Raw genomic sequence first — 26,362 nt, 5'->3', positions numbered from 1 at the left:
CAGCTTTTGCGGGGGATATGTTAAACCACAGCAGGCTCCCTCTGCTAATGCTGCGAGGAGAAAGAGAAGCTAGATTCCTCGAACTTCCCTCTTCCTCTTGCCCCTCATGTCATGGGCACAGTGTGTGCCTTAGAAATAGACACCAGGGAGACACTGGGCTGAAAACAGTATCAGCTGTATTGCTCATAATAAAAGAATCCACAAGAAGACGATGGGAAATGCTCTGACTGACAGATTTTGCTCTTTTTTCTCCTGGAAATATTTTGCTCGGAAATTTTTCTGATCATTTCTGGTTGAAAAAGGGGAGAAAAGCAGTTGCTAAAATGCTGATGGTGTTTCCCTGTGCCGAGCATTTTGTGTTGTGTCTTGTTGCACCAAGCAAACACAAAGCCCCATCCTGCACTTAGAGCTCCAGCTCTACTCACTGCAGCGAAAACAGCCCCAGCCCTGCTGAGCAGCTGAGCATCCCTCTAGCCCAGGAGGGTTCATTTCTCCTGGGGAAACTGAGGCACAAGAAGAAATCATTTTCCCGACACTCTGTGCTGACTCAGGCCAGGACTGGGGGCATTCACATTGTTTCTCTACCCAGAACTGTACACAATACTTTTTTTTTTTTTCCCAAAGTAAATACTTCCTCATGAGGGGAGCCGGGTGCTTTATTTTTAGCTGGCAAACACAGCTGAGGTGTGTGTCTTTCACAGGGCACAGGCACCTCTTCAGAGAGAGCTGCTCTTTCAGCCGCCGCAGCTGAGCCATGGGGATGGGTCCAGGCCTTTGCTCTGACCTCGTCTTATTCCTCTCCTGGCTCCCAGGCCTGGGAATGAAAACACAGCGGCCTGGGAGGGGCAGGCCTGGAAATGGCAGCCCTGCCTCCAGCTGTGGAGAGGGCCCAGGTGCAGGGTGCCGAGGGGAGGTTGGTGTGCTCGGGGTCTGGTGGGCAGCTGGGGATGGGGCTGTCATCAATCCCAGGGCTGCCACCCATTCCAGGGCTGCCTGAAGGACAGAGGGGAAGCCCAGCAGGAAGAGATTCTTGCTCGGATGCCTGCTTAGAGGCTCCTTGGATGCCTGCTCTGCCTGGGAGGCAGAGGACATTTTGCACGGCGCGAGAGAGCAGAGCTGCCTCCCTGCCAGCACCGGGCTGTGCGCTGGCAGGGAAGCCACAGGAGCAGCTGGATCTGGCAGGCAGAGGCAAGCGCAGTGATCCCCAATAAATGTGACCCTGCACCTGCTGGCCAGGAGCGAGGGGGAGCCGGCTCTTTCAGGGATAACAAAATACTGGGTGCCGTGGGGCAGCCTGAGCTGCTGTTGGAGCACTGTTTCACTTGGGTTTGGTGAGAATGGTTCCTGCAGCCTCGTGAGTGGAGCACCCGACTGACCTTCCAGGGAAATTGCTCCCTGGGGCTGTGGACTTTCCACTCCCAGTCAGCTGGTGAGCATCACACTCCTCTCTGAGGTGTGCGGGACCTGTGCGGGAGAAGCGCCACGCTGTGGGTGCCAACAGGGAAGAGATCATGAGCATTATTATCTGGGGATTATTATCATGTTGCAGTATTTCTTACTATTTTGAAACAGGCAGGGTTTGCACAGAGAAACTGTGGATGCTCTGTACCTGAAAGTGCTCAAGGTCAGGTTGGACTGGGCTTGGAGCAACCTGGTCTAGTGAAAGGTGTCCCTGCCCACAGCAGGGGGTTGGAACAAGATGATCTTTAAGGTCCATTTCCACCCAAACCCTTCTAGGATTCTATGATTCTAAAATAGGAGTTTGGGTATTTTTTAAAACATATTTGCAAAGGTGGGCAGCGATTTCTTAATGTCATTTGAATCTTGGTTTAGGTGATTTGGGGGAGAATGCTACCAGAATGGAAAAAAGGGGGGGAAATGGTAAACTGCCTTTGCAAGCAGAAATGTTTTATATTCCACAGCATCCTGAAAAAAATATAAAACTAGGAATCTAAAGAATATTGAAAACATGTAGCTGTAACACAAACTCAGAACATGTCTAGAGGTGGCTCTTCCTTGAAGTAACTTATCACCGTGAGCAATCTGCCCAGCACCGAGCACTAATCTAATAAATATCACCCACAAAACAAAATCCTTTGAGTCAGAGGGGGCCAAGGCACTGTAACAAGTGATGAGATGACCTGTCACAGCAAGGTGACCCCTCTATGCCTAGGAATAGACCCATGAGGGCAGCCAGGTGACATCATCACACCTACAGTGAGAACACAGTGATGTCAAAATGAAACTGAGGAGGAGGAGATACGGAGCAGCGGCAGAAGTTCAGCTTGTCAGTGGTAAGAAAAATTATGTAAAATCAGTTACAAATGATGCTACAGTGAATCAAGGTCAGGCAGGGCTGAGAGGCTGAGCCCTGGATGTGTGGCATCCTGGTGCCAGCTCCCTGTGCCCTGGCAGTTACCAGTATGTGGGCCACTGTCGGAGACTCCCACAGGAACAGCAAGATGGGCCTCTAGGGAAATGCTGACAGCTCAGCGGATGTTGGAGGGGGGTAAAAAGGCCTGCACGCCCTTCCCTTCCAAACCAGGCTCCTCTTCAGGTCAGGGCACAGCAGGGGTTGAGCTGCACCACACCACAGTGGCTTCAGCACAGCCAGGCCCTGATGCCAGAGCCTGGAAACACCAATTGCCACAGCCAAGGACCACTGCATCTGCTCCCTGCGAGCCCACGCTGGGTTCAAGAAATGGGGACGTTATGGAACCATACGGGTCATGCTGGACTCCATCACACCCTTTCCCGACATGGGAACCTGGGAAAACAAATGTCCACTGCCCTCAGTGAGAGCAGGCACTTGTATTTATCCTGGGCTCTGGCTCTGCAAGGCTGGAGGGTCCTATACAGGGAGTCAGGGCAGGGGCCACAGGGGACAGACACAGATGGAAATCTGTTTGTTCTCCCCTTGAATTCAGGTAAACCCCCTCTGTATTCTGATTCATTTCCATCATAACCACTCTAGGTGGACCCCAACCCTTCCAAAAGCCAAACTTGGACTTGTAGATAAGCCCAGGAATGATTTCCCGTTAACCTGGGATGACCAAGTAGAATTTTTTTGAGCTCTTAACTGAGACTACACGTGGGGGGAGCAGAAGTCAAGCATGGTCTTAAACACTCTGTCGTGGTAATCTATCCACAGAGATCCCTCTCCAAGGTGTGACACTTCATCCCATCACATGTGGTTTCAGTGCCACATCACTGCAGGCTGGACACATGGGGCATATGGATTGCCCTCACATCTGGCTCTCCTTGGTCTTTTGTGAGTCTGTGTCTCCAAACAGGGATGCTTTTGGGAGCAGAGGAAAGGGGGGGGGGTGGCAAAGCAAGCGGGGTAGGGAAGGCAGACAATTAATACAACCTGCCCTCTGTGTGAGGAATAAATTGGCAGCTGACAGGTTATAATCTGTGCAAGCAGGATCTTCACAGGAGAGGTGAAGGCTCCATTGGGGGCCAATTGGATGGTTAATTAGGAGGACAAAGCAGAGGATTCGTGAAAATGTTTATGAAACAGTGCTTGGCAAGGGAGCCCCTGAGAAACGCTCAGCAGAGAGGAGCTGCTTTGGGCTGGGAGAGGAAACACGAGGGTGAAGCAGCAGAACAAGCCCTGAGAGGGAAAACAGCCATGCAAATGCCCCTGAGAGGACGGGGATTCCCAGGTGCCCTGCGGAGGAGTTCAGGGGAGGACCCGAGGACGCCGAATTTTTTTAGAAATACACGGTCCTCTCTCTTCCTCCTCCCTCCGCCGTCCCCACCCTAGCGCGGTGGGGAGCAGGCTCTGGGTGCCGGCAGGCACCGCTGCCGCAGCCAATCGGCGCTCGCTGGCCGGGCAGAGAAGGGCACGAGGAAAGCAATTAAACCGGAGCTTTGATTGGGCTCACAGATGACTGCTTGTGCTAGAAATGCCTGAGCTTCTTTAAGCGCCTCGGCGGTGGCTGGAGTCGGTCTGATCCCCCCATCCCCTCCTCAGCGCGTCGCTGCTGCGGCAGCGGGAGCGTGACTGATGCTCTCTGTCCCACACACGGCTCCGAGAGCTCAGAGGTAGGAACCAGTTGCTAAGAGACAGGACTGTACTTTCCAGCCCACATCCAGACCTTTGTCACCAGCTCAAGGGCTTTCTGCCGGATCCAAACGCCCGGCGCAGGTGAGCGGGAGCAGGCAGGCCTCCTCCCAGCTCTGGGAGCCACACGACCAGCGTTCAAACTGAGGATGGGAACGGCAAACCCAAAAGCATGCCCAAGGGACCAGCTTCCCTGGACTGGCTGCTTGTCCCAGTGCTGTGAGACTGCAAACTGGAACACCCTGCAGCACCTGGGAGCCAGTGTGGGTGGTACCTGCAGCACCAACACCCAGAAGGTTTTGGATGTCACCACAGAGTGGATGAGCAGATGACTTGGTATTTGCTTTGAGGTCCCTCCTTCAAATGCAAGCCAGGAGAGAAGTCCCAAACTTTAGTCTCCTCTTTTTGGGGGGATGCCTGGTGAGTCTGAATTCTTAGCCCAGAGACACCCATAAAAGCAACCCACTACCAACTGGAAAGCCAAGACTTGAGCCACAGAGACTGAGTGACCCTGTCTTTTCCAGAGCACTCCCTCCCACTTGATGAGGAGCAAATCCATCAGAGCCACCAGCATTGCCTTTACCCGTCTGTTGGAAGGGAAATACATCCTCTGGGGCTGCCAAGCCAAAGCAGAGCAAGGACAGAGAAACCACTCACACAGCATTGTCGTCCTGGCTGTCACTCCATGAAGGGCCTTTCACACCAGGAAGACACAACCAGCCTCCCCTCCACTTCCAGAGGCTGCTCCCTTGACCTCAGACATGGACACTGTTACCCAAACCTCTGCTCTGCTCTCTGCTCCCACACACTGCACAGACTGTCTGCAATTATTTCTCCTCAAATAAATTGCAATTCTTTGGCACCAGCCATAAAAGTGGAAGTCAGTAGCTTTCCAACAAAGACAATGATTTTGGCCAACAGGTACCTGCCCTTGCTACAATCAGCTAATTAAACCAGACACTTAAGCTCAGGGATGGCTCTGGCCCATTCTCAATGCGATTCTTTAGAGGTGGGCACAGCTGATATGAGATCAGGGAAAGATAATTAATAATTTGCACTAAAGAAAGATATGAATATGCATCCCTCTGTCATGGCAATGCCAGAGCATCCATGCTGGCTAGGCCAGGTGCATGGACACTCCACCAACGCTCCTCCACAGCCCTGGGCTTTCCCTGCCATTTGCTTGTCCACAGCATAAGTCCACAGACTGCTCATATCAAGCCTAAAATAATGGTAAAACCAAAACTGAACAAGTTGTATCAGCAGGAGATTACTGCTGAGAATGGTCCTGAGAAAGTTCTCACTGAAAGGACTGTGGCTGCCTCTCTGGGCTCTCCTGCAGACTTTAGTCAGTGACCAAATTCCCCCTTCTGTCCGTGGTCAGAGCAAGCCCTTCTGAGCCATGGCCCACGAGGAGAGCTGAGAACAGCCATGTACTGTCCTTACAGCCAGTCCTCTCTGCTCCTCATTAACTTGGCCCTGAGTGCTTGGATCCTCTTCCTGTGCAAAGGTGGGACATAACCTGAAGTGTGGGAACAATGGCCTGGGGTTCTTTCCATTTCAGCCTCATTGACCAAGGCCTGGCAGAGCTGTGCTTTGGTTGTTTGCTTTTGGACCTTCCTCAGAGTGACACCCTCTGAGAACAACAAATATGAAAACAATTGTGGGTCAAAGAGATAACTTTTGGATAAATGTTATCCAAACAATACTTCTCCTCTCGGATCAGCAATGCCATGCCTGTTTCTGGAATCGTGTAGGATGTGCGGTGTAGATGGCAGAGTTAGTTTTTCAGAAACTGTTTGGTCAGACATGTATTGGGAACTGGAACCTTTGCTGATGGGGCTCCAGGTCTCACGAGTGCTGGTGACCAAAGCCAGCACCCAAGGATGAGGGTGGCTGGGATGGTGGGATCTCTGGAGCTGAGACATGGTACTAATGACCACAGTGGGACTGCCTGTAATCAGGCTTGTAGGCTTGGCAGAAATAAAGCAAGGACTGAATGAGATGCTGGTTTCCCCCTTATTCTTAGAAGTGGCTTCAGCGGGCTCTCCTGAAGGGGTGGGAGTGAACAGGAGCTGCAAGTGGGCTTTGCTGCCAGATCTCCTGTTCCCAGCTCAGTGAGGAACTTCACTCTGCCAGTCTGTGTAACTGTGGATCACCAGAGCTCTTTAAATTCACCTTGCCAAGGTTTCAGCTACTGCCTGGTGAGCCTAAGCCAGCTCTTGGGCCCAGGGAATTGGGTGTCACTGCTCTCTTTGACTCTTACCATGAGCAGCTTCACATATAAAATCTGTGACTGACGTTGTGCAAACTTGGAGCTGAATCTGGAGGGGATGCTAATGCGGAAGATTTTCTTTAGATGGGGTTGAATGGGACCATGCACCCAGGCCAGAATTGTTCCAGTCTCCTAAGGGCACCTTTAAATGTAAACCTGCCACTGGTTCCACTCGTTGGAAAAGCTGATGCTGCCCCGTGTGCTCAGGGTGGGATCTCTCCGCAGGTGAAAGCTCTGCGTGCTCTAAGTAAGGCTGGTGCAACGGGAGTAATAGACAATTTCTCAGATAATACCCTCAGGCCCATCTGCCTTGTCTAAGACTCTTCTGAACGGTCTTGATTTATTTTTTTTATCACTTGAAGTCCCCAGAAAGTCTGAGTGGTTATTCACGCCGTGAAAACCTTCTGTTGACTGATGTTCTTAGAGGTTATAGATGTGCAGCTTTTTGGGGCACTGAATATGGGCATTGAAGGGTACTTGTATCAGGAAAAATGTAGCCTCTATTAGCTGTTGGAGCAGCATCTTTCTGACATGCCCGGCTCCTCTGCTCCGGCATTCTGCCACTGTGCTGTGCTGTCCCACGGCCTGGCACCGCAGCTTTCACAGCACAACACTCCCTGTCTCTGTAGCTAAAATGAGTTTAGGGATAGGCTGTACTGTGATATTTATCCACTGTCCCGTGGGATAGTTTTCCTGCTGTCGGAGAAAGCCTCCATCCATTTTGCATTTTGGACTCACCAATTATATTTCCAGTGCTCCCCCCACCCCAGCACCGTTCCTTGGGTGAGTTTCACCAGGCACAATCGTGAAATAATTTTTAACATCTGGTTCCGGGGGAGCTGGCACAGGTGAGCTGTACCTGTACAACAGCAGCAACCCACTCGAGCAATGCCCTCATCCTGTTAGCGATGCCTACAGAGCCCCAGAGCCTCGTGTCAGCGCTGCGGGGGACGGGGAGAGAGCAGCAAAGCAGAATCAAACGTGGGCAGTGCTGCAGAGCCTGCCTGGTCCCCTCGGCTCCGCGCAGCCCCTGAAGGGCTGGGCTGACGGCAGGCTTCCCCTGCTCATCCCGCAGCCCCCCAGCCTGCATCACGGCCTGCCAGCACGAATCTGTCCTGGCCGCCGCGCCAGAGTTGTGACAAGCTCCCACCACACACGGCCAAGTACAGCATCGATTTAGAGAGCAGCTAACACCCGAGCCGAAGTCTGAGGAGAACCCTCCCCTGCACACCCGCTGCTCCGGCCACAGCCATCTGCTCTGCCGGTTGTCACCGAGCGCTGTCCATTTCCCTGCACTGTGGCTCCATCTCGCTCCACGTTTGTCTGGAAAGACTGTCTAAATGATGCTAAATGCTTAGGACAAGAGGGACATGAGATTATAATGAACTGCATCTTAGCACCTTGTCATGGACAAATTCTCCCACAGTTCTTAGCAAAGCTGGGGAGAAGGATGAGTGCTGCCCATCCAGTGCCAGGATTCGGTCCAGCCCACGGATAATGAGGGGGTTCACACCTTAGTGTGTGTCAGCCATGGGAAAGAAGGGCAGATCTGGGCACTTTGGGCTGTATCCATTGTCTGTGCTGCAGTAGCACACAAAGATACCCTCCTCCTCCTCCTCTTCACTACAGCCTAAATGTATTTTTTTCCAGCACTCTGACCTAAAAGATGCAGCGTCCAGCCCGTGTGTGAATAGGGCTGTCAGGCAACAATGTCCTACACCGCTAAACCGCCTGTGTTTATCTGTGTAGGGCTTTTTTAATTGTATGTGTTAAATGTCCAGCATCTTTGGGACGTTCATCTGGGAAAAAGAAATGTGAACAGTCTCTGTGCCAGACATCCGTCCGCACTGCTGTTCCTATTCCCAGTGCATTCTTTGAGAAGACCACCATCTGCTCTGACCACCACCTAAGGCAGATGCCCCCTTCTCAGTGCACAGTCCCCGCTCTCAAGCCACCCAAATCTGATTAGGCCTGTTCTGATGAGAGGCCTGGAGGAGGGCAAGGGAAAGTTACTCAGGAGAGAAAATAATAACCACATGTTAATTAATTTTTCACTACAGATGCGCAGAAAATACACAAACCAGCTCAGGGTGCACAAGCCAAAAGGAACAGCTCTGCTGGCTTGCTGGGGGGGGCGTGATTATTTTGGGGGGTTGGGATTATCATGATTATTATTATTTTACAGAGGAGGAGTGGCCCCAGCCCTGTCAGGGAAAGGAAATCTTATCCCCACTGCTGCCCTCTACATGCTCTTTACCACCTCTTTCCCAGTTTTCCCTCCCGGTCCCTCAGATTTCCTGTGGCGACCTGCGGTGAGAGCAGTGCAGGACGCACCCCCCACCACCCCCTCACTGCACCCGGGGTGGGGGCTCCGCCTGTGCCTGCAGCGGGGGACATCCCCAGAATGGTGCTCGCCCGCAGATGTGCTCGGGGAAGGGCGAGCGGACAGGACGAGCCGGATCAGATTGCTGAGGAGCACAGCCAGGGAAAAGCAACCGAAACACTGCTCCAGAAGTATTTGGGAAAAGCAGCTGAACAGACATTAAACCAGAATCCAGGCGTTACTGTCCAGCAAAAGCCTCAGATCAGATTCATGAATTATTTGACTGTGTGCCTGAGAGCAACGAAATACATCCCAAACCCAACCCAAACCACCAAGGATGAGGAAAGCACCGAATTACAAGGAGCTGAAGAAAATCCCTGACAAGTTATCTCTAAATTTGAGAGCCGGTTCTGGCAAAGCCAAACTCCCAACTGCACCCATCTGAAATGGTCCATGGGATTCCTGCCAGGGAATGGCACAGTGGGGCCAGGGAGACCAGGGCCAAAGGAACAGGAGGCAACAACTTCTACAGACCCCACTTTGGAAGGTTTGGGGGACTGTGATGACTGCTCTCCCTACAGCCATTGGCTCTGCAAAGTGCTCCCAGTCCTAACATCTGGCAGGCATCTAAGCACTGGGAAATAAGCTGTATTGCCCCTTGGAAAATTCGGTTGTCCCCCAGGTTATATCTGCTTGTGTTTGCTGGTTTAGGGGAGCCTGGGTGTAACGCCTGTCTGTAGCCTGCAGGGACTCTGCCAGGGAAGATGCGGGGGCCTAGGCATGCTCCTCGCTGAAACTTCATCTGTGCAGAGGCCCTTTGGGAATATGCGGGCTTGCACCGGCCTGGTTGAGCCGCTGACCCTCGGGACTTCCTCCCGGACAAAGGGGAGGGGGCGTCTAGCGAGCAGCGGGGTCGAGGGAGTCTGGCTCGGCCTCTCTGGGGTACCATGACTCTGCAGCATTTGGAAGATCTGGGATAGAGTCGCTGACTGGATGGAGAGGACCCGGGAGGGAGTGCTGGGTCTGTGAAAGGGGGTACAGCTCCTAATCCGCCCTCCTCCGGGGCTCCTGGCACAGGGGGAGTGATAGAGGAGGGCTGCTAAGAGGTCTCAAAAAAAAAAAAAAAAAAATCGCAAAGAATTTTTTTGGGGCATGGCATGGGGGAGGGGGGCTGAGAGGGGAGAAAGAAAGGAGCCTCTGAGCACCACGAAGTGAGAGGGAGAAATAATGACCCTTCCCCCTCCCCCCAATAATCAGGCGGACCAGATGGGAGGTAAATAGTGCGTTTAGAAGCATTTGCCACAGATGGGCTGCCCTCAATGGAAGCATCCTCCAGCCACATCAATGCTGGAGTCTGTGTGCACAGAAAACACTGCACCCTTCAGAGCAGCGGCAGCAGCAGCAGCAGCAGCGGGAGAGGCGGGGAGGGACAGGGGGAAAAAAATCCCTGCCAGAGCCCTCCGGTGCCCGCGGTCCCGGCGGGGCGGAGAGGGGCGCGGGGGATGGCGGGGGGCGCGGGGCCGGGGTCGGGGCAGCCCCACCGGGCGCTCCCTGCGCGGGGCCGGGGCCGCCAAAGTTGCGCGTTTCCCCCCGCGCCGGGGAGCGGGACACGCTCGGGACGGGAACAATGGGGCGGCGGGGCAGCCCCGGGCGGCGGCGGGAGGAGGGAGGGAGGCGGCGGCCGGTGCCCCGCTCCCCGGCCCGGCCGGGCGCCGAACAATGAGGCTCCGGCGGGGGAGTTCCCGGGACAGCGGCCCGCGAGCGGGCGGGGGGGCTGCCCTAATCCGGGCTCTGCTGCTGCCCGCACCCCCCGGGGCACCGGCTGCGGCGGCCGCGCCGGGCGGGCAGCGCCGCGGGACGCCGGGGCCGGGCTCAGCGCGGCGGCCGGGCTCGCCCCGCTCCACTCGGCTCGGCAAGACTCGCCCCGCTCCGCTCCGCTCTTCTCCGCTCCGCTCCGCTCGGCACGGCGCGGCGGCGGGGCGGGCAGGGCGCGGCGGCGGCGCGGGGGGGGCGGGGGGTGCCGGCGCCCCCTCCCCGCCGCCCGCTGCCCTTGACTGCAGCCCTGTCCCCGGCCGTGGGGCGGATGGGAAATGCCGGGCGAACGTGATCGGACAGGGCGGGGGGGCGGCGGGGCCCGCACCGGGCGGCGGCGCGGCCCCCCCGCGGGGGCAGGTGCACGGCGGCGGGCGCGGGGCACCGCCGCCCCCCCCACCTCCCCCGCGCCGGCAGCGCCCGGGGAAGGCGGCAGCACCGGATGGGACGGGGACGGGGATGGGGATCGGGGGGGCGGCGGAAGGTGCGAGGCTCCGGGCGGGCGCCTCTCCCCATCCGCATCCCGGGCGGGTCGGGGCGGCGGGGGCGCGGCGGCTGCCCCGGGAGCGGCGGGGGCTGCGGGAGCGGCCGGGCCCCGCGTCGCGCCCCGCATGGGGCATGCGCGCTCCCGGCGGCCGGCGGGGCTGGGCCGCCCGGTGCTGACGGGACAGGGCCGGCGCGGCGGTGGAGGGGACCAGGGCCCCGGGGGTGCCCGCCCCCGCCCCGGGCAATTCCCCCCCCCCCTCCCCGCCCGCACCCCCGGGGAGGACAAACAGACACGGACAGGCAGGCAGACAGACAGACATAGAGCCCCCGGGGCACGGAGCGCACTAACCGTTCCCGTTTTCACCGGCACATATACCACCACTTGACCCATCTTCGTCGCCTCCCTGGTGCCGTTTCCCAGGCGGAAGCCCTTGGACCGGACCCAGAACTGGAACTTGCCTTTCTCCCCCCCGCCGGAGCCGCCGCCGGAGCCGGTTCCCCCCTGCAGCACCTCGGCGATGCGCTGGTACTTGCTCCGGGTCACCGTCTTGGTTTTGGCCGAGTCCCCGTAGGTGCGCAGGCACCAGTCCCGGAACTGCCGCCCCAGCTCGCTGTCCCCGGGGCGGCTCCCCCGCAGCAGTAACGGCGGCTTCGGCATCGCCCGACCGGCGGCGGCGGCGGTAACGGCGGCGGTAGCAGCAGCAGCGGCGGCGCCCGGCCCCGCGCCCTGTCCCGGAGCGGGCGGAGGGGCAGCGGCGCTCCCGGGACGGGCTGCGGGGGCGACGGGCGGGATGGAGCAGGGAGCAAGAAGCGCAGGAGGGGTGGCGGCCTCTGTAACGGGGAAGGGGGGGAGCACCGGGGCTCGGACAGCGACCGGAGGGAGGCACCGGCGGCGCCAGCAGCAGCAGCAGCCGCTCCTGTCACAGGATCACAGGCGGCTCCGGCTCGTCCCCCTCCCTCCCTCCCTCCGCCCGCCCGCCCGCCCGCCCGTCCCTGCCTCCTCCGCCCCCCTCCGGCCGCCTCCTCCTCTCAGCGGGATCCCACCTGTTAGAGCGGCCTCGCTGCCACCGACGGGTCCCCCCCCCCCCCACTTCAACCCCCGGCCCCGGGGCAGCTGCTCCCCCCGCCCCGGCTCCGGTGGGATGCGCTCCCCTGGCTGGGCCGCCCCTTCCCCCCCCCGCTTCCCTGCTCCCCGGCCATACGGCCCCGTACGGCCGGGGAGCGGGGTAGCGGAGCGGGGGGGCGAGCGGCCGAGGCGGGGTAGGGGGTGTCGGTGGGCGCGGGTCCAGGTGCCGGTCCCAGACAAAGGGCCGGCGGGGCGCGGGCGCACGTGTGCGGCGGGACGGGCCGGCGGGGGCGGAGGCGGGCACCTGCCGAGCCGCCGCAGAGCCGGGGAGGAGCCGCGGGGGCAGCGGGAGCGGCGGTGGGAAGGTGAAGAGGGGGGGTCCTCCACCCTCCGCGAGGACCGGGATCGCCCCGCAGCGCCCTCGGTTGACCGGAGCGGCTGCGGCTTGTCCCGCCGGACCGGGAGAGCCGCACCCCGCCCCAAGCCCGGCCCCGGGGCAGCGGAGGTCCTGCCGGCCCCTGGAGCGGGAGACAAAGGCCGGACCCCGGCCCCGGTGCCTCGCTCCGCTCCCCCGCCCTCTGCATCCGCCTCGCGCCCCGCAGCCGCGGCTGTCCCGCGGCGGGACCGAGCGCCACCGCTGCGGGGCGAGCGGGGGGGGGTCGGGACGCGGTCCCGCTGCTCCGGCCCCGAAGGGGCGGAGGCGAGGGCGGCCACGGCGGGCCCCGGGGGGGTGAGATGGGGCGGCCCGTCCCGGCCGGCGGCTGCGGCTCGGGCTCTGCCCGGCGCTCACACGCATGTGCCGAGATGCTGGTGGTGCCACACGCGTGCTCCCGGTCTGTCCATCGGTGTCACATGTGTGCTCCATGCCCACTCGGCAGTGCCACGCGCGTGCTCCTGGTCTTCCCACCAGTGCCACACATATGCTCCCGGTCTGTTCCTTGGTCCCACGCATGTGCTGCTTGTCCATCAGTGCCATATGTGTGCTCCTGGTCTGTCCATCAGTGCCACATGCATGTTCCATGCCCACTCAGCAGTGTCACGTGTGTGCTCTTCTCCTGTCTGTTGGTGTCATATGTGCTCTCTGACTGTCCATCAATGCCACATATGTGCTCCTGGTCCGTCTCTTAGTGCCACATGTGTGCTCCATGCTCAGCCGGCAGTGCCATGTTTCTGCTTCTGGTCTGTCTGTTGGTGCCACCAGACGTTCCTTGTCAGTCCATCACTGCCACGCATGTGATCCCAGTCTGTCCATGAGCGCCACACGTGTGCTCCATCTGTCCATCGGTCCCTTACCTCTGCTCCCTGTCTGTCAGTGACCTGCATGCTCCCAGTCTGTCCATCAGTGCCATATGTGTGTTTTCTGCCTGTCCAATTAATGCCATGCATGCATGCAGTCTGCCCATTGGGGCCATGTATGTGCTCCATGTCCACTTAACAGTGCCATGCATGTGCTCCTGCTCTGTCCACCAGTGCCACGTGAGCTTCATGCCCACCCAGCAGTGCCACACGTGTGATCCATGCCCACCCAGCAGTGCCACACACTTGCTCCATCCTAAGTCGGGGGCACAGTAGTGGACCATACGAGGGCTGCCTGCATGGTCAGCAGTAGTATGGCTGGCATGAGGATGTAGGTGCAGGAGCCAGGAGACTGTGGGAACCTGGAAGAGGAATTTGATGTGTCAAGGAGTTGTGAGGGCAGTGCTGGAGATGCTGGGTGTGGCATCGGAGCAGCCAGGGCACAGCCAGCAGCAGCGCCTCACGCCAAAGCTGGAGACGGGGGAAGGTGAGGGCGCTTGATGGCTGAAGGGCAGTTTTGTTCACTGTCCCTTGCCCTGTGCCAGTCACATGGTGCCCATCCAAAAGATCTTGAGGTGGGAATGGAATGCTGCAGGAGCTGAGCCATGGGTTAGCCATGCCAGAGGGGGTATGGTGAAACCAGGGGATGTCTGTGACACTGGAGCATTGGCATTGCTTATTGCAACATGCCACTGTAGATCATGTCGACCCTCCCTATCCCACTGGATATGTGGACAGCTCTCAAAACATTCTCAGTGTCACCGTGCTGTTTGCTCTGGGCCCAACATGACGCCATTGGAGAGGGACTTGGGGAACACAGAGGATCTTCCCCATTGTGGAATTTCACCCCAAGGCATGTTGTACAGGATGCCTACAGGAACTCACTGGCGTGCTGCTGCAGTATTTCTGATGACCGCTACGAACAGGATGGACATCCTCTGAAGCCTCAGCTAGCCATGGAAGCATGGCTTTTTCTGGGGATGGTTGTGAGGAGCAGTGAGTGGATGGAAATGGCAGAAAAGAAAAGGGTGTTCTGCAGAATTTGGGTTCAGTAGGTAACTGTCTTGCAACACCTTGGTGGATAAAGTCAGGCTCAGCTCTCAGCCTGCTCCAGTCCCTGGGCATACACTTGTCGCAAACAAAGCAGTGACAGGCTGAGTTGTTTTTCAGAGCTGGCTGGCACGGAGGACCCTATGGGGGATCCTATGAGAATTTGGTGAATCAGCATTGTGAGAGAGGTGGAGACCTCTGGATGTCCAGGAGAGCCAGAGTAGATCCCATTTCTGGAGTCCGGCCACTTTGCAGGAGATGTTGAGCAAAGAAGGGAGTAAAAGAACATTTTGCTTCTGCTGAGGAGTTGCTCCACCCAGGAGTGATGCTGCGTTTTTCACCATGATCAGACTCCCTCGCTGAGGTCACCACTGAATTCCCCACCTTGCAGTTGAGCTACTGAGGAGCCAGTGCAAAGGGAATGTCCTCTTGCAGCACCATAGGCAGGGGCAGAAGTCTTCTCCTACCTCAGCCCAACCATTGGAAGGTTTGGGGTCCACCTACAAAGCAACAGAGAAGGTCCCTCTCTGGTGAGCATGGACGTGAGTTTCCCCAGTTTGTGAATGCAAGGCCAGTCACACCAAGAACTGATGTCCTCTGAGTGAGGATTCTGGGCAGACCCTTCACACTTGGCCTAAAGGTTCAGATCAATATTTTAGGTCCAATCCAGCATGGATTCAATGAGGGTTTAACTTGCACTGCATGAGCAATCTCATGACACTCCAGATTAGAATGCATGATGTTGAGGCACTCTTGTCCTTAAAGGTAGGGAAAAAGGAAAGTGAAATTGTTTGGTGGCACTGGACCTTCAGCTGTTGGTTCAGGCTGTCATGTACTGGGTGTGTTCAGCACAGGGTGTCTGCTGATGGCTTTTTTATAGACAAACGCAGTGACTCCAGGTCCATTGCTATTTATACTGTATTGAAAAAAAGGTTGGATTTGGGTTTTATCTGATCACTCTGCTGCTCTTTCCTCTTTGAGGTGCCTTTCTAATTTCCTACAAGTTGTGTCTTGTTCTAAAGAAATTTTTGGTCCTCTGACAAAAGTGCTCAGCTGGACCAGGGATTGGACATGCACAGGGCAAAGCAGTTGGGACGTACTGAGGTCTGAACAACATACAGGATGGGAAGAAATCCTGCCATGCTGCCAGAGACATCCCATCAAATACTCCAGAGATCATAGAAATGTAGAATGGTTTGGGTTGGAAGGGACCTTAAAGACCATCTCGTACCAACCCCCCTGCCCTGGACAGGGGCACCTTCCTCTAGACCAGATTGCTCCAAGCTCTGTCCAACTTGGCCTTGAACATCTGGTCTTGTTGGTCAGCATCTGCTGACCATTGCACTCGTTGCTGGGTGGGATCAGAGCCAGACAGAGGGGTGGGCACGGGAGCATCCAACCCACCCACAGGCATTGTTTGGTGCTAAGCAACACAAAGTGAACTCAGGAGTTAATAACCATCCCTTCTGCTGGCATCCAGGAGTGCTTCCTTGGGGAGGGACAGAGAATGTTGAGGTACTTATGGGATCACTAGGGATGATGTTTGGCTCTTGTAACTTTACATTCGCAGCTGGACAGCCAGTGGTACCTGCGTGTCTCAACTGTCTCTACAGTCAGCGTGAGACAATGAGCACCTACAGATACCATTCATCCCCATCCTCTGAACACTCCCTGGGGAATGAGATTAATTGCTCACTGGAACTGCCTTATTCTTCCAATCAAACACAAAGAGAGCCTGTGTGTCTCTCTCAGTCTGCATCTGAGATGTTCACCTGCCCAAGGCTGGGTGGGAGACCTGTGATCCATGGAGAGACCTGTGATCCACCAAGAGGAGACTTGTGATCCACCATCTGGGTAGTTGTGATCCACCAGCAGAATGGAAAAGGGGAATGATTCCAAGTCTTCGGAGATTCATTTCAAGGGATGCATAGAGAAGTATGAGGGCTCTGGTGACGCTTTGGGCTGGTTCTGGTGAGCCACACTGAGAGAATTTAGCCTGAAACTAGTGCAGAGAGAGTTTGCTGAATTGTTCAGGAGAGAGGAGAGTGTCTTACAGAGATGACTCAGCTCCCTGATCTCTGAGAAATGGATGCTGAGAAAAGACATGTTTGTGGACAACTGGAGATAGACACAAGGAAGGGACATGGGCTAAACCCTGGCACCACCTTGGGATAAGATGAGAAAGAATGAACAGACCACGGATAACCCTGTGTCTGACACAAGGAGATGCTGACCAAGCATTGGAGCCACCAGGGCCTACAGGAGTGCCTCAGAGAAGAATTGGGAAGAGAACCTGGTGGCAGCAAAAAGGAGCTTGGTCAGGTTCTGGGTGACATGGCCCAGCGTGGCTGCCTCTCGCAGCAGGCACTGGGCACTGTCAGGGGTCCCATCGGGGTCTCTGTCCCCAAAGTGAGAAATCAGATTTAATTCTCCTGTAGCTTTTGGTAACTCTGAGCCTAAACAATGAGGTTTTCCCAAGTAGAATTACTCTTGACTTTAATCAAAACTCAATTTAGATCCAGGTCAGATAATAAGTCAAAGCAGCTCAGGGAAGTCAGCAAGGAGTGTGAATTCCTTCTGGAGCCTCTTGGATTGCTGTCCATATCACAGCACCAAGCATCATTTGGTGAGGCTTCTGCTTGGAAGAGGCCTGGGACTAAGAGAAGCAGAGCAGCCGGAGTCACAAATTAAGAGGGGATTTAATAGACATTTTTCCCACCTTCTTATTCTGTCTCCAGCGTGTCTTCAGTGGGCTGGGAATCAAACCACGTGGCCACTGGATTGATGTGCTTGGGGGAAGAGCCACAGAAGGAGTGGGGTAGCCTGGCGCTGTGGGGAAGAACCGAAATACCCAGCAGCTGCCAGAGCTGTGTGGGAGCCCGGGCAGGAACAGCCAGGGAGCTGCAGAGCAGGGCTGAGCTCCATTCCCAGAGCTGCGTGGGGAAGGCTGATGGCACCTGCCCACATCCTCTGTGACTGCACATGATGCCACGTCTCCCTCAGTTTCAAGACCAGCAAATTCACCCTTCCCTGCTTTTTCTCTTCAGGAGAAAGAAGGGGAAAAAAAACCCAACCGGGAGACCACAGATTTCCAGGCTAGGCTGTGCTAAGGCGGCACAAGCTGTCAGCAGGCGCGCCGGGAGCAGCCGGGAGGAGCTGGGGTGCCCTCTGCAAGCTGGAGATCTCATTGTCTGTGTGGCAGAGGACAAGAGGGAAGGAATATGAACCAAAAATAGTCGTACAGTTTAAGAAGTAAGACTATTCCTGTGACCTCTCACAGTTGTGTTGGGTTAACAGTTGGACTCGATGATCTTAGAGGTCTTTTCGATCCTTTGCAGTTCTGTGATTCCATGGTTGTCTGGTTCTGTGCTGGGGGGGTCTGTGTTCCTCCACCAGTCCAGAGAAAGGTCCTCTCCATTTTTCCAGGCATGATCTGTTATTCCAGGCACATCTACTCAGGCTGTCCTACCCAGCCCCTTCGCCCTCCTTTGAAATCCTCACCATGGGTACACTCCAGCAGCACCTGCAGCTGCAAACATCTGGATGGGGCTTTCCAATGAGCCTGCTCTGAGGTCAGGGGATTGCTCTGCTTTCTGAGGAACCCTGCTGCTTCTGCAGGACCCCTGGGCACAGCTGGCACAGGAGGGGAGAGCTGGGGTGGGCAGCTCTGATCCTTCCAGAAGGGAACTGTGCAGTCCATGGGGGTCTGGCCTTTAGCTTACAACATTTAAATGCCAATGCTGGAAGGAATTCCTGGCAGGTGGAGAAGACACCTTGTGCCTGAGGAGTGCTGCCTGCTCAGCAGGCCCCAGGAAAAGCTGGGTTTACATTTTTGGTGTGTTGGGGGGCACAAGACCCCCTGTGTCAATATTTCTGGGTGAGATTTAATGGACTCAGGCTGAATCCTGGGAACTTGTACAGCAGCAGGATAACGAAATGCCAGCTATTCCTTGGTCTGGCTGCATCCCACTTCCGAATACTTTAAAGGCTTTGACCAGCTGTTAACTCAGAAGTGGACACTGGTTCATGTGGCTCATCCATCCCCTCCTGCCTAGCTGGGTGCTCAGCAGGGGCTGTGCTGAGGGCACAATGTAGGTGTTGATAGCAGAGCTGCTCGTGGCCGTCCCTGAGCAAGTTCCCGGTGCCATCCATCCCTCCCCAAAGGCTGGGTACCAGCAGAGCTGAAAAACCTCACCTGCAACATCACCCCTAGGAGATGCTGAGCTTCAGCCAAGCTACTTCCATGTGGGACAGGAGACAGCAGAGCCCTCCCAGAGCCAGACCCCATCCCATGGGATGCTACTGATTCTCATTCAACTTTCTGCGTCAGACAGTGGCCAAGGAAGCACTGGGGCAATTTCTCCTAGATTAATCTGGGGACAGTGTGATTGGGTTTTTGCCTGATTTCCTCAGGGATGTCCAAGTGTGGGCTGGTCCCAGAATAAAGTGGATTTTGTGCCATCCTAGGGCTGAACGGGTTAATTTTTGTGCTTCCCTCCCCAGCTCGATGCGGACTCTGGCTGGGACAGAACATCTGTCTGTTGCTATGGCTGCAGTACACTTGAAGGGGATGACTGGATAATTATTGCAAACATCCATCCTGCCTGGTGTGCTCCCGGACCCTCCCTGCCCCAGCCAGGGCAGCGGCCGGTGCTCGGGCCCAGCTTCACTCGCAGGGACCCTACCGAGAGATGGTGAGTTGGCATCACCTTTTCATTTGCATAATTAATGTGGCCGAGGCTGCAGGGCTCCTGGGAAATCCGACGCAGAGCAGCAGAGATGAAATGGCACGGAGGGCTCCAGCCTTCTCGAGGCTCGTTAGAGCTCGGCTCGTTGCTGACGCCCCACTTTGGAGCTACCGGGGAGTCGTTCTTCCATTGCCGTTAATTTACCACCCACTTCTAGCCGAACAGATTGCTCTGGGCTGATCCTGCCGTGTCTCCTCCAGGCACAGGATCCCACCTGGCTGCTGCTGAGCAGGACCCTGCCAACTCAGCACAAACCAGGCTGCAGACCCCCGGGACTGCCACGCCATCAGGGGCTTGGGAAGCAGCAAGGTCCTGGGTCACAGCGTGGACCCAAGGCTTTCCCTGGTTCTCCCCTAGGTAGGCTGCTGCTGCCAGCACTGTTGCCTGCGTTCCCTTCCCTGCCTGCACACCCTGCCTGTGTTCCCCTGTTGTGCTCCCTGCCTGGGCTTCCTTCCTGCTCTCCCTGCCTGTGCTGTGCTGCCTGCAGCTCGGTGACTTGCTGGGTTCAGCTGTGCCCACTGCTCACCCTGCAGCAGCCAGGCACTGTCCTGTGCGTGTGGCTGCGGTGCCAGTGCTGGATCCTCAGTCTCCAGCAGAGCCTGCTGCCAGTTGCTGCCTGGTGATCCAGACAAGGTCCCGGCCTCTCGTGGGGCCCGCTGCCAGTCAGTACCTGGTGATGCACCTAGGATCCCCGGCCTCGCCTTGCAGCTGCATGTGCTGGAACATGGGATGCCCTAACCCCACACCTCCCAGTAACACCTTCCCTTGCTCCTAGCAGTCAGCCTGCCCCAAAATACCCGTATCCCCTTTGCTCCTGGGGTTGCTGCTGTTCTTTTGCCTGCTGGCATTTAACCCTGCCTGAGATCTCACCCCAGGGGTGTTCAAAAATCCAGATCTTTCCCTGTGGATTGTCCCTGTTTCAGCAAGTCCCACCTCCGAATTAACAGAGCAAAAGATAATGCAGAAGTTCCCCCTCTGAGCAGCCACTGCTGTTCTGTTTAACTGGGAACTTCAATGCAGCCATTGTACATTTTTTTCTGTTTATCAACACGTGGTGGGTAAGAAGCCCAAGTGGAGCTGGGACCAGGATGAGGGCAGACCTCCACAGCCACTGGTCAGCAAACAGCACCATAGCTGGGACCCTCTGCCATGTCCACTTTCGCTCCACAGGAATCCAGGTAGGCTGTGCAGGACAAGGCTGCCTCTTGCTTTTCTCATTACCTGTAACACTGTCAATAAAAAATAGTATTTTCACACGGTGCTTTGGATCTGAAGAGCAGCTATCAAGCACTCACTGGTGTGGAGCATTCTCAGAGGCTCTGTAGGTAGGGGAGGGAAGATGAAGCCAGGTCATGGGAGCATAGATAGGGAGGGATGGAGCCAGGTTATGAGACACTCCATCAGGCAGTGCTGCCTCTTTAAAGCAGGAAGGAGGATGGTGCAGAGATGGAGAGATCTGTGGGCTACTCCTGGGTCCTGTCTGATCCTTATCATCCCAACATTTTTGTGTATGATTCAACAAAGTCCTTTGCTTGCACAACTTACTTGATTCTCATCTCTGTGACTCAGGTGCAAATGATCTGCTCACATTTGCAGTGAGAGAGTTGAGCCCTGTGGCTACAAAACCTCCAAGAGATTCTCACTTTGATTCAACCTGGAGGACAGAGCCAGGTGCTTCCCTTTTGGAGGCCCTTGCACAGGGAATGGGGTGAATGGGGTTGGCAGGTGGGTAGGTGCCACATGAGCTCTGTGACGTGGCTCCCAGGCACAGACGAGGCTGGCATCTGCTTGCCACACATGCAGAGGGTCTGTTAGAGTGTGTGGGGCTCTTTCCCCAGGAGCTCATCATATCCTGCCCCCAAGGAAGCTCCAAGATCTGCTGTCCTGAGTCGGGCCTTGGGCAGGCTGGGTTCTCAGAGGGATGTGCTCTACTCCACAGAGCAGGCTGCAGGGAATTGCAGGCGCTCAGCACCTCTGAAAGCCCTGCCGTAGGGTGCCCAAGTCCCCTGGGAGGTACCTCACTGCTGGGTGCCTGTGCTTGGAGGTGACTCGCCTGAAAACACACAGGGTATCCAGGAGCTGCAGGGCTGTGGGAGGATCCAGGCAGGAGGATTGCTGTGACAGGCAGAAACTGCCACTTTCTTCTTGCAGTGGGGTCCTGTATCCTGTGGTGGCCTGGAGCAGCTGCAAGGCTTCTCCTTCAGCCCCTGAGCTGCAGGGGCTTTAGGGGACAAGCTGTCTGTGGTGCCCACTCCTGTTGTAATTCTGGGGGAGAGGTAGCAGGGTGCCCTGTCCCGTGACAGGGTGCAGGGCATTATCTCCTGACAACGCCCCAGTGTCAGTCCAGCGGGGGACACCTGTGTCCCTGGGCCAGCCCTTAGAGGAAAAAGTGCTCTCGGGGACAGCTTTGGTTTCTGTGCTCCCCCAGGACTGCAGGCAAAGCCACGGCTGAAATGCAAAGCTGTGCCTGGCAGCGGGGCAGTGGCTGCGGGGGGAAGGAGGAGGAGCGGGCACAGGGCTCCCCCAAGGACAGCCCTGGCTTGGAGCTGGCGATGGGGACTGGTGTGGGGATGGAGGCTTGCCACCTCCCCTACCTCCTGGGCTTGGCCCCATTTCCAACGTGTCTTGGCACCATATGGCGCTTGCTTTATTTGTTCTGCTGCGACTTGGGAAGGAGGGCAGTGTTTCATTGTCTGGCAGAGGAGGTGGGACGCAGGCACAGGAATATGCCCGTGTCCCGTGGGATCCCTGCCTGAGCCAGGCGCTCCACATCTCGTCCGAGCTGCAGGTCGGTGTCCTCATCCTTCCCAACAGAGGGGTTTCCCCGGAGAGTCGCTGCCGGAGATTCACCCACCCACGTGGCGCCGGAGCTGAAGCAGCACCGCGTGTGCGGGCGCGTCCCGGTGCGGAGCACGACCGACCCGCCACGGGACGCTGCCTGTAGGAGGAAAACGTGGCAGCGCTGCTCCTGACTCATTGCACAGGCAGCAATCCTGCGACAGCGATGCCGGGCTTGCCCAGCACCAAAAAGTGACAGCATGCTCCACCCACCCCGGCTTGCGGGAGCAGGAGCCTTCTCCGCATGCCCGCGGTCTGGAGGAGCCGCTATCCCGCGCACATCTCCCCGTCCTGCTCCGTGACACACCAAATCTCCATCCCACTGCCGCCTGCCGCCCCCGCGCTCCCCCTGCTCTGCCTTTCCCTTCCCTCTGTTGCCCAGGGCGCAGCTCGCCCCACAGAGCTCTGGGATGGGGAGGAAGGGGAGGCAGGGGAGAAAGGCTGCTCGGAGGCTGAGGCCCAGCCCTCCCAGATTTGCATATTTTTTACTGGCTCCCAAACAAGACATTTCTCCGGGGAAGTGAATGCGTCGCCTGCCGTCCCCGAGGGTGCTGTGTGCTGGGACAGCAGCCGCTGTGCGTGGAGGGGCCGCGGTCCCGGCACCCACCGCGATCCTGCTCTACACGCCCGCACTTCTCTGCTGCCGCAGGAAAAGCCTTTTCCTTGGTGATTTCAAAATTCACGGGCTTTAATGCTGCTGCCCTGGGACTAGGTCCGGTCTCTCTTGGCTCGCAGGAGTCCCGGAGGCGGCCGGGCTGCAGCCGCCTGCGCAAATCTGCTCATTTCTATTTTGTCACTAGAATTTCCAGCATGTCCCTCCTCTCGTGTATAATTTAGTCGCATGAAAAGGAACGGCGCGAGGAGGGGAAGAGGATGGGGAAACTTGCAAAGTCAGCCATGGAGAGGGAATCTGTGTCAGGAAGCATCACAAAGGGAGCCGGGGGATTGGCTCCGGTCGCTTCCAGCGGCTGTGTGTGTGCCAGCCCCTCAGGAATCGCCCGGCGGCTCCTTCCCTCCCTGCGTCCCTCTCGCCTTCACTGCGCTGCGGCCGGGCTGGGACAGCCCATCGCCGTTGCCATGGCTGCGGTGTGCGGGAGGGGGGGCTCGGCCGGGTGCCCCCGCCGGAGCATCCCGCGCCTTCCTCCCTCGTCCTCCCCACCGGCCCCATCGGATCCGCTCCGGCCCCGCCACGGCCAAAGCCGCAGCGTGGATTTGACACCCGTGGGATTAGACAGGGCTGTGCCCGCGGGAGGAGGAGAAGTAGGAGAGGAGGAGGGAGCAGGGCAGCTCCGGGCTGGGCGGCCGCCAGCCGCCCCGGGGAGGGCCGGGAGGGCGGCGGGCAGGTAGGGCGGGCAGGGCGGGCGGTGCGGGGGGGCCCGGGGCCGCTCCCCAGGGAGCGGGGGGGGCCCGGCGGGGCGGCGCGGGGCACAGCTGATCCCCGGCCGCAGCTGATCCCCGCCGCCCCCCGCCAGCTGCCGCAGCGTGGGCGCAGCCGCGGTCCCGCGTGTCCCCGCCGGCACCGCTCACCCCGGCCCGGCCGAGCGTGGAGCCCCCGCGGCGGGGGGAGCAGCAGAGCCCCGCGGCGGGGAGCGGCCAGTCCCGGTGTCCCTGCGCTGTGCGGGACCGGCGAGGCGGCGGCGGGGGGGAACCGCTCGGTCCTGTCCGCGGCCGGGACCGAGGAGGAGGGAGCGGGGGCTGCTCCCTCCCCGCAGCCCGGACCGCTCAGCGGGGAGCGGCCGGAGCGGCTCCTGCCCGAGGAAGGGGGGGCCGCGGGCAGCGGGGAGGGGGGGGGGGCCCGCGCTGCGGGCAGCTGCCTCCAATCCCGCCAGCTGCGGCCCCGGGACTGGCCCTGCCCGGCTGTGCCCTCCCCGAGCTCTCCTTGGGGCGGCGGCTGCAGCCCGGACACCGGCCTTGCTGCGGGGAGACTCGGGGAGCGGCCGTGGGACCGAGCATCTCCCGAGCCGGGACGCCGAGGACGGCAGCAGCACGGCGGGCCCGGGACCACGGGGGTCAGTTCACCCAGCCCTCGGTGGGAGCCATTCCCCCCGCACGCCCACGGCTGCGGGGACGGGCAGTGGTGTGCCCCAACGGGGCTGCACCGAACCGCGCTGTGTTCGCTGCCACGGGGACCCTGCGCACGCACTCGGGGATAAACGAGCAGCGGTTCCGCCAGGGCCGGGGGCGGGGAGCTCCCGTTCGCCCGGGGCGCGCTGGGTCGCTGTGCTGTGCGGGGTCGGGGCGCAGCGAGCCCCGGCAGTCCTGCAGTGCAGGAGAGGGTGTCATGGCCTCTGCGGTGCCACCAGGCTCCCGGTGCTCCCCGCTGTGCAGGCAGGATGCAGGCAGGGTGCCTCCGTGCTCCCGATTACCATCTTGTTTGGAGCCGAGGCAGCGGCTGTAATTTGATGCTCTCAAAGTTGGTGTTTACAAGGGACATGGCAGCCATCAGAGGCTCTTCTTGTTCTCCTGGTGAAAGCATATTCCTGTCTCCGCCGCATGTGGCTGCTCCGTGTGCCAAGCACTGCCCGGGTCACACTGAGCATCCTGCAGAAACACCTTAGAGGGTCAGAGCCTCCAGAGCCGCTGTGTTGTCCGGCCGGTGGGGTCAGGGCCCCCACACTAAGGGGCTTTGGTGGGACAGTGGGTTCAGACCCTCTGGTGCAATCGGCACTCGGGGGCAGCCTGCTCGGGGTGCCTGCAATAGCCGCATGCCGTCAGGAGCCCACCTGCTGGACAGGGGGTGCTGGGAGGAGGGCAAGCTGCCTGCCCGCGGAACTCATCAGCTCCCCGTTGACAAATCCTTTCATTCCCGAGCAAGCAGAGCGGGACAGAGCCCAGCCCGAGGCTTCCCAGTGTCACTCCAGCCCTGCAACTACTGTGTCCTTGCTGGGAACACACAAGGCACTAATCTCCCCAGCTGGGGTGTGGTCTGGGGAGATGCCCCCCACCTGAGCCCTGGCACCCCCCCAAGCTGCCCCCACAACCCCAGCACCCGCAGCCCCACCTGACACGGCTCATCCCCAGAGCCGGGAAACGCCGCTGGCATCTGTGCCCTCATCTTTTTATCAGGGCTGCAAATCGCATCGGTCGCGGCACTCAGAGCCCGGTTCCAGCGCGGGTGCTCCAGCAGGGTCCGGGAGCTTTGGCATGGCTCCCACATCACAGCGTGACACGGGACTGTGCCTGACGAACAGATGGCACCAGCGCAGCCACAGCCAGGTTTGGTGGCAGAGGAGAACCTGCTGCCCTGTGGCCGGGCTGCCGCGGGAGTGGGGAGCTGCGCCCTGGCCCTGGGGAGGGCCCTGGGGCTGCTGTTTGCAGAACGCTGGCTCCAAGGGCAGGCTCTGCTCCAGGCAGGTCTGGGGGAGCTGCGCAGGATCAGCAGCAATAAAAGCTCCATGAGCCCTTTGTGCTGCACTGCCTGTCACAGGGCAACAGAGCCCCTGTTTGGGGATTTTGTGTCCCCAGTCCATGGGGGTCCTGCTGGGAGGGGAACACAGGTCAAAACCAAACTAGCTGCAATGAGGGAAGCGCTGATGGGAGCTCGTGGGTGGGTGTGGGGATTGCAGATACCTGGGCCAAGGCAGGAGGTTTTAAGGCAGGTTGGAAACCAGGGCACATCATGGCAGGGAACAGCCTTGGGAGGGGATGAGGCTGGAGCTGGAGCACACTGAGCTTGGAGGCCACAGTAACTGAGCTGTGGTTATTCACGGCGCCATTATTACAGCCACCCATTTCCAACACCCTCGGCAAGGCGGGAGCACAATGTGCTCCAAGGAAATGTGATTGTGGGTCCTGCCCCTTGGCCCGGTGCTCGCTGCACTGTGCAGATGGAGCTGGCAGCGCCTCGGCTCCGCTGCCTGGAGGGAGAGCGAGATGGTGGAGGGGAGGCAGGACTTGTCCTCGCAGGCACAGGCAGAGCTCTGCGGGAGGGGGACAGAGCTGGCGCCACGGGGGACGGAGACAGTGACAGGGAGGGGAGAGGAGAGGAGAGGCGAGGCGAGGCAGCCCCGGGCTGGCTGCGGTGGCCAGTCTCCCTAATGATCCCTGCCCCAGCCAGGAGTGCTTTCTCCTTCTTCCTGGAGTGGAAGGAGTGATGGGCGCGTCACCTGCATGGGCTGGATGTGTCACCTGCCAGCTGCTACGGTCGGCAGTGCTGCACTTGCATCTCTGTGTCCCACAACTGTCCAGAGCTGGCCTCGGCTTTCCCCTCCGGTCTCTCTGCTCCTGGCTCAGAGGTTGGTTTCTAGACAGAGCCTTAAAAACCACATGCATACAAGTACTAAAAAAAGCATAATTTTATTCAATAACTGCATTGTGTGCTCAGAATTCGCTATATGTGAGATGGAGCAAGTAGAAAAACTGGTGGAAAGGTGGGTGCTCCCCCTCTCCTTCATCTGCT

At 58.3% G+C, this 26,362-nt stretch overlaps 1 protein-coding gene across 1 annotated transcript in view; it reads right to left on the bottom strand.

Annotated features, from left to right (window-relative positions):
• Window positions 1-11,623, bottom strand: part of NOL4L (nucleolar protein 4 like) — a gene marked incomplete at both ends in the record, with an annotated part of 58,979 nt that extends 47,356 nt beyond the window's left edge. Inside the window, one exon of the mRNA XM_082293049.1 lies at window positions 11,315-11,623. Coding sequence (XP_082149175.1) covers window positions 11,315-11,623 — 309 coding nt within the window. The remainder of the gene's footprint in view (window positions 1-11,314) is intronic.
• Window positions 11,624-26,362: the final 14,739 nt, after the last annotated feature.

Source organism: Coloeus monedula (assembly GCF_965178545.1).
Source record: "Coloeus monedula genome assembly, chromosome: 17".
In the NCBI taxonomy this organism is placed as follows: domain Eukaryota; kingdom Metazoa; phylum Chordata; class Aves; order Passeriformes; family Corvidae; genus Coloeus; species Coloeus monedula.
This window is presented reverse-complemented; position numbering and strand designations above follow the sequence as displayed.